General features: G+C 55.5%; 1 protein-coding gene across 1 annotated transcript in view; it reads left to right on the top strand.

Annotated features, from left to right (window-relative positions):
- Window positions 1–7,660, top strand: part of CUNH16orf58 (chromosome unknown C16orf58 homolog) — a 10,015-nt gene that overhangs the window by 1,757 nt on the left and 598 nt on the right. Inside the window, exons 2-14 of the mRNA XM_026661077.1 lie at window positions 465–628; window positions 1,045–1,122; window positions 1,517–1,631; window positions 3,814–3,859; window positions 3,953–3,985; window positions 4,561–4,666; window positions 5,428–5,529; window positions 5,704–5,774; window positions 5,993–6,177; window positions 6,426–6,483; window positions 6,833–6,903; window positions 7,159–7,317; window positions 7,439–7,516. Coding sequence (XP_026516862.1) covers window positions 479–628; window positions 1,045–1,122; window positions 1,517–1,631; window positions 3,814–3,859; window positions 3,953–3,985; window positions 4,561–4,666; window positions 5,428–5,529; window positions 5,704–5,774; window positions 5,993–6,177; window positions 6,426–6,483; window positions 6,833–6,903; window positions 7,159–7,317; window positions 7,439–7,516 — 1,252 coding nt within the window. The 5' untranslated portion in view covers window positions 465–478. The remainder of the gene's footprint in view (window positions 1–464; window positions 629–1,044; window positions 1,123–1,516; window positions 1,632–3,813; window positions 3,860–3,952; window positions 3,986–4,560; window positions 4,667–5,427; window positions 5,530–5,703; window positions 5,775–5,992; window positions 6,178–6,425; window positions 6,484–6,832; window positions 6,904–7,158; window positions 7,318–7,438; window positions 7,517–7,660) is intronic.

The raw sequence follows: 7,660 nt of genomic DNA, 5'->3' as shown, positions 1-7,660 counted from the left end.
GCGCTCCGGCCGGTCGGGGAGAGCGGAGAGCCGCGGCGGGCTCGCCGCCCTCCCCCCGACGCTCTGGCCGCCGGGGAGAGCGGAGAGCCCCGGCTGGGCTCTCCGCCCTGCTCCCGGCGCTCTGGCTTTTTTGCCTGCCGCTCTGGGGGGGGCAGCGGGTGGCTTTTTTGCCTAGGGCGGCAAAAAAGCCAGAGCCGGCCCTGTGTAACACACTTACCACAGACAAAGGCTGCATTCAGATTGCGCGTGCCCACACCCGCTGTAACATGCCCACGGCGTGCAATGCACTGACTGTGCGCACACACCGAGTGTAACGCTGAGCATGTGCAGTCTCTGCATTACACTGGGTGTTTGTGTGCTGTGTGTACGTGTGACATTGTGTGTGTGTGTGTGCAGTGTGTTGTGTTCTCTTCTCGTGCCCATGGATGACTCCTTGCTCTGTCTAATGCCTCTCCCCCCCTCAGACCCGGCTCCGGCCATGCCCAGCCTGGGGGTCCAGCCGCTCTGCACGGAGCAGTACGGCTCCCGCGGTGCCCGTTGCTACCTGCCCTCACCCGACGGGCACCTAAGCTGTGTGGGGGATGAGCCGGGGCGTGTGGGATGGCGCTCACTAAAGGAGATCTTCATGGTGAGACGAGGGGTGGGGGGTCAAAGGGCAAAGATGGGGAGTTGGGGGGAGCCAGGAGGGCTGACGGGTAATTCAGAGGTGGGCAGAGGAGGAGAGATTCAGAACTCAGAGGGGTAAATTGGGGGGCCCAAGGGATCAGGGTGGGGGGCACAGATTGGGAAGGGGGCTCAGCCAGGCTGCATCTGAGTGGGGAGGAGTTGGAGGTTATGAAGGCGAGCTGAGGGTGTAGAGGGAAGGAGACGAGGGGAAGGGAGATTGGGGGCCTCGGAGGAGTTTACGGGGGGTTGGAGAATTTGTGGGGGGGCAGGGCCTGCTGTTGACCAGGTGGAGATGTCAGGGAGGGAAGTGTGGTCTCTGATTCCCAGGGGAAGGTCCCTGTTCTGCTCACCCTTGGCCCCCACTTTTCTCCACTGCAGTCCGTGTTTCTGCCCCAGGGGTACCCTGAGAGTGTGAGCCAGGACTACCTGCCCTACCAGATATGGGACACCGTGCAGGTGAGGCAGTGAAGTGGGGGAGACTCACCCCAGCTCTGGGGGAGGAGGGGACTCAGCCCCCGACCTGGGGGATTGGGGGTGTACTGGGAGTCAAGCAGACCCAGTCCTGGGGGAGGAGGGCGCTGCGGGGAAGGGGACCCAGCTCCAACCCTTGGGGGAGGGGGTACGCTGGGGGGGGGCAAGGGAACCTTAGCAGTGGGTTTTGGGGGGTCAGAGTGCAATGGGGTGTGGCCCAGTCCCCCTCTTTATAGTACTGGGGTGTGGGGGGGACTGGCTGAGGGCAGAAGGGTGTGATGGGGGTAATGGCGAGCACTGGGAAGCCAGGGGTGGGGAGAGGTTGGTCAGCGTACTTGCCCCTCCCCCAATAGTAACAGCCTCCCCTGTTCCCCCCCAGGCCTTTGCCAGCAGCATCACGGGGGCGCTGGCCACGCAGGCCGTGCTGAAGGGGGTGGGCGTGGGGGACCAGACCTCGACTGTTGCTGCAGCCACAGTCACCTGGATACTCAAAGGTGAGACACACACCCCTGAATCACCCTGGAGACACCCACTCCACAAATCCCTACCTCTGATCCCACCATCGAAGAAGGCCATATTGGTTAAAAAACTGGTGGGGAAGTGACAGCAGCTTCAAAAATATAAAAATAACATGTAATGACTAGAAGAAAGGGGAAACCTCATAGTAATGATTATAAATCAGAAGCTAGGAGTTGCAGAAAATTGATAAAGGAAGCAAAGAGACACAAGGAGAAATCTATGGCCAGCAGAGTTAAGGACAGTAAGCGGGAGCTTTTTAAGCATATTAGGAACAAAAAGAATCCTGACAGTGGTATTGGTCCATGACTAGATGGAAACGGTCTAATTAATAATAATAATAATGCAGAAAAGGCAGGAGTGTTCGATGTTTTTGTTCTGCATTTACGGCAAAAACAAATGATGTTGTCATATAACAGAATAACACTTTTTTCCATTCCACTAGTATCTCTAAAGGGTGTTAAACAGTAACTACTTAAGTTAGACATTTTAAAATCAGCAGGTCCAGATAACTTGCATCCAAGAGTTTTAAAAGAGCTGGCTGAGGAGCTTCCTGGACTGTTAATGTTGATTTTCAATAAGTCTTGGAGCACTGGGGAAGTCCCAGAAGACTGGAAGACAGCTCATGTGACAACATTTAAAAAGGGTAAACAGGATGACCTGGGTAATTATAGGCCCATCAGCCTGACATCCATCCCAGCCAAGAAAATGAATCAGCTGATACGGGACTTCATTAAGGAAGAATTAAAGGAGGCTAATATAATTAATGCCAGTTGATATGGATTTATAGGAAAATAGGGCCTGTCACACTCACTTGATCACTTTGTTTTGGGTAAGATTACAAGTTTGATAAAGGTCACACTTGTAATATATTTAGACTTCTGTAAGGCTTTTCACTTGGTACCTACCGCACTACATTTTGATTAAAAAAACTAGAACGATGTAAAATGAACGTGGCCCACATCAAATGGATTGAAAACTGGCTAACGGACAGGTATCAAAATGTGCCTGTGAATGGGGAATTCCCACCGAATGGGTGTGTTACTAGTGGGGTCCTGCAGAGATCGGTTTCTGGCCCTTTGCTGTTTAACATTCGCATTAATGACTCGCCAGAAAACATAAAATCATCGCTGATGACACAAAAAGTCTGGGGAGTGGGAAATAACAAAGAGGAGAGGTCGCTGATACAGAGGGATCAGTTGAGCTGGGCTCAGGTGAACAATACGCGTTCTGATACAGCTAAATATATAGGTATAGGAACGAAAGAGTGTGGGCCAGACTTACAGGATGGGCCCGGGAAGCAGGGATGCTGAAAAAGATTTGGAGGTCCTGGTGGATAATCAGCTGAACGGGAGCCCCCAGTGCGAAGCTGTGGCCAAAAGAAGTCATGCTATCCTGGGATGCATAAACGGGGATCTTGAGTAGGAGCAGAGAGGTTATTTTACCTCTGTATTTATCCCTGGTGCGTCTGCTGCTGTGTCCAGTGCTGGAACCCACAATTCCAGAAGGATGTTGATACATTGGAGAGGGGTCAGAGAAGAGCCCTGAGAATGATTAAAGGATTAGAAAACCTGCCTTATAGTGACAGACCCAAGGAGCTCAACCTATTTAGCTCAACAAAGAGAAGTTTATGGGGTGACTCGATCACAGTCAGTAAGTACCTACATGGGGAACAAATATTTAATAGTGGGCTCTTCAGTCTAGCAGAGGGAGGTGTAACAGGATCTAGACAAGTTCAGACTGGAAATAAGGGTAAGTATTTCACAGTGGGAGGAATTAACCACTGGAACAATTTACCCAGGGTTGTGGTGGATTCTCCATCACTGACAATTTTAAAATCAAGTTTAGATGTTTTTCTAGAAGCTCCGTTCTAGGAATTACCCTGGGGCAGGTCTCTGGCCTGTGTTATCCAGGAGGTCAGCTGAGATGATCCCAATGGTCCCTTCTGGCCTTGGAATCAATGAATATGTGAATCCATCCCGGCCTGGGACTGCCCCATACCTGAGTTCCCCTCCTTGATGTATGCCAGCCTGGGACATCGCTCCCTTCCTCCCACTAACCTCAATAGTGCCCCCCAGACTCCCCTGAACCCCCCATTCACCCTGCGGGATCTGCCATTTCCTTCGCTGCCCCTGACAGCCCTCTCTGTCTCCCCTGCAGACGGGACGGGGATGCTTGGCCGGATCCTTTTTGCCTGGATGAAAGGGTGAGTGGCACACCCCGTGGAGGGGGAGGTTTCTGGGTCACCAGTGCTGGTGAGGTTATCTCCCCTCGTGACCTCTTCTCTCCCTCCCCCCAGGAGCAAACTGGACTGTGACGCCAAGCAGTGGAGGTGAGTGAGGAAAGGACCCGCCCCCCCCTTTCCCCAGGACATCCCTCCCACAACCTCTCATCCCCGGGGCGCCCTTCACCCCGACAGCCTGGGATGCCCCTCATCCTGATATCCCCATGGCAGATCCCCGCTTGCTGATCATTACATGATCTTTGACCTCTGAAACTTAAATGCATTGGTCTTGTCCTCTGCACGTGATTGGACAATCCTCATCTTCATCTTCTGACCGTCCATTGTGCAACACTTGCCTTGTGACTGCACGGTGTGACCTTTGCCCTCTGACCCCTATTGAGTGAACCTCGACTTTTGACATTTGTTGAGCGATACTTGACCTTTGACCTCAACCCCTTGGTGACCTTCACTCTTTGAACCTCATGGTGCAATTCTCAACCTCATAGCCCGTTGAGTGCCCTCTGACCTCCCTCGTGACCTCTAACCCTTCACCCCTGACCATCAGCAGGCAGTCATGAACCTCTGACCCCTGTTTAGTGCCCAGTGTCCTCTGAACCCCATTGGGTGACACGTGAGCTCTAACCCTGCCATGCCCCACCACTGTTGCCCCTTGTGCCCTGCAGGCTCTTTGCAGATGGGCTCAATGACCTGGCCATCTTCATGGAGATCTTGGCCCCTGCCTTCCCAGCATGCTTCACTCTCATCGTCTGCACCAGCGGCTTCTTCAAGGTAGCGGGGAGTGGGTTGGCATGAGGGGGTTTGGCGTGTGGGGTGAGGGGATTGATGCAAGGGGTTGACTTTGGGAGTTGGTGGGGGGATTGGCATGAGGGGAAGAGAGTTGTTTCAGGGGAGGAGGCTGGTGTGATGTGGGTGAGGGGTTGGTGGGAGAGGTTGGCATTGGGGGATCGGGGCATTGGCACAGGGGGAGGGGTTGGCATGGGGTGATTGGTAGGGGGTTGGCACTGGGGCAAAGGATTGGCAGAGGAGCAGGGGATGGCATCAGAGCCACGTGGACGGCAGAAGTTCCATTTCACGAAGGAGTTTGTGCTTTTGAAATGTGGCTGCATTCTCCATCAGAGCAAAACCTGACCGTTTCGATATTCTCCACGACGGAAAATTCCAGAAAACCTTCATTGCAGCTCCTTGGAAACATTTTCCTTCATTGTCACCTCTTTGTACTATATAACACAGCATGAACCTCATAGTGGGGTCGATGCACTAGAGAATTCTATGGCCATCGATACCAAAACAAAATAAAAACAATCCAAACAAACAGTATTTTCTAAATCAAGAGTCGGGACATTGTCGGAACATTTTTATCCCCGTTTTCTTTTTTCCCCCCCGATGAAATTCGGCTGGAGCCGCCCTGATTTCATGGGAACCACATATTCCCATGGGATACGGCTCTGTCTTAAGTCTTTCCCACCGACTCTCGTTGGCATGAGTCCTGCACCCCACACCCGAACCCCTCTCCTCTCTCTCTGCCCCAGTGCATCGTGGGAGTAGCCGGAGGCGCCACCCGGGCAGCCCTCACCATGCACCAGGCCCGGCGGGACAACATGGCGGACGTTTCGGCCAAGGATGGGAGCCAGGTGGGATCCTGCTGGGGCCAATGTTAAGGGGCACCCCACAGTGCAGCGGGTGGGGGCGCTCCAGGGGGCAGAGGGGACAGACTCTCCCAGAATGCAGCAGGGCGGAAATGCCCAGGTCGGTGGGGGTTGTACCCCACCTGTGCAGATGCCCTCACTCATTCCTCTCCCCCCCAGGAGACCCTGGTGAATTTAGCCGGCCTGCTCGTTAGCCTCCTCCTCATCCCCCTCGTCACCGACAGGCTCCAGTGAGTTACCCCAAGGGCAGGGATAGCACAAGTGTTGGGGGGGGGGGGGTCAGGGGATTGTGGGAGGCGGGGGGTGCAGGGGATTGTGGGAAGGATTGTGGGGGATTATGGGAGGTGGGAGGCAAAAGGAATTGTGGGAAGGGTTGTGGCAGGCAGAGGGGATTGTGGGGGATTGTGGATCTGGCTGGGCCTGCCCCTGTCTCTGCCCTCCCCCACAGGCTCACCTACGCCCTCTATGGCCTGTTCACGGCTCTACACCTCTACGCCAACTACCGGGCCGTGCGCGCCGTCTGCATGGAGACGCTCAACCGGGCCCGGCTGCGCCTCGCTCTGCACCACTTCCTGTGCCAGGGCTGGGTGCCCACGCCCGCCCATGCCAACCCACGGGAACCCCTGCTGCCAGGTGACCACGGGGGAAAGAGGATACGGGGGGAGAGGGGAAGAGGAGAACCCCAGCATGGGCAGATGCAGAGAGACCAATTCCCCCAAGAGGGGAAAGGCCCCATGTCCCATTCCCTGCCCCCCTGAGCCAGCCAGTCCCCCCACCCTTGGGCGGGATTGGAGCCAGTTCCCCAGATAGGGGAAAGGCCCCATGTCCCATTCCCCCCCATACCCAACTGACTAGACTCTTTGCTCCTCACCTGTCCACAGAATTCCAGCAGCATCTCAGGATAACTCTAGGAGCCCCACTCCACCTGCTGGTCTCCAGGTGAGTAACAGATTTAACTTGTCCCTCATCCCTCCCCAGGGATTGGCCCCTCGGCCCAGCAAGCACAAGTCTCTAGGGAGACCTCTCGACACATTTATTCTAGTTGCGGTTCCTGCTCATAGAAACCTGTGTGTCTTTGGTGGATCTTCTCCCTGTAACATCTTGTGGCGGGGAGTTCCAGAGGCTAAACACGTCTGGTCCATTCATAGTGAGCATCTCCTTCTTTGCAAAAACAACAAGGAGTCCGGTGGCACCTTAACAGACTAACAGATTTCTTTGGGCATAAGCTTTTGAGGGTAAAAAACCTCACTTCTTCTTTGCGTATTCTTTCCCTCTGTCTATCCCACAGCGTAGCTGAGTTCCAGCAGGCCTGCGAGGGCAACTTGAGGAACTATCTAATCGCTCTGAACCGAAAAGCTGGTGAGGAGGGACTGGGAGGAGGAATGAGACCCAGGTGTCTGGGATGGCAGCCATAGGGGGCAGAGACCAGGAGGGGAATGGGACCCTGGCGTCCGGCATGGCAGCCATAGGAGACAGAGACTGGGAGGGGAAATGGGACCCTGGTGTCTGGCAAGGCAGCCGTAGGAGACTGGGAGGGGAAATGGGACACAGGCGTCCGGGATGGTGGTGTGGTGAGATGGTGCGGGACACCCTGCTGTGCCCTTCTCCCCACAGGCACCGTGGCTGTGGCCCTGCGCCATGGGGCGAGCAGTGTGGACACCATCCAGGCCTGTTCCCACGCCCTGCTGTTGGAGACCCTGCTGTGCCAGGCCCTGCCCCCAGGTGCCGTGGAGGAAGAGATGCTACAGAAGCTGCAAAGGCAGCTGTGTGGAGGTGAGGGGCGGGGTGACCAGACACCCCCTGTGCCTGATCCTGTCGGGGGAGGAGGGGGGCTCATCTAGGGGTTTCCCAGCACCTATCCTTCATCCACAGCCAGCTCTATTCTGTCTTTCAGCCCCTGACGGAGAGGTCTGGGCTGTGCTGACGGAAACTCACCAGCTGCTGGACAGGCTGTTCCCACGGTTCCTAGCAGGTAACTGGGAGCACCCCTAGTGCTCCTCTCTGGGGAGAGCGCCCCCTGCTGGGGAACATCCCCACCCCCTGAACTCAGCCCCGGCCCTTCCCTGTGTCCCCCTGCCTGGGGAGAGCGCCCCCTGCCGGGGAACATCCCCACCCC

This window comes from Terrapene carolina, unplaced genomic scaffold (assembly GCF_002925995.2).
Source record: "Terrapene carolina triunguis isolate 2854851 unplaced genomic scaffold, T_m_triunguis-2.0 Scaffold926, whole genome shotgun sequence".
In the NCBI taxonomy this organism is placed as follows: domain Eukaryota; kingdom Metazoa; phylum Chordata; order Testudines; family Emydidae; genus Terrapene; species Terrapene triunguis.
This window is presented reverse-complemented; position numbering and strand designations above follow the sequence as displayed.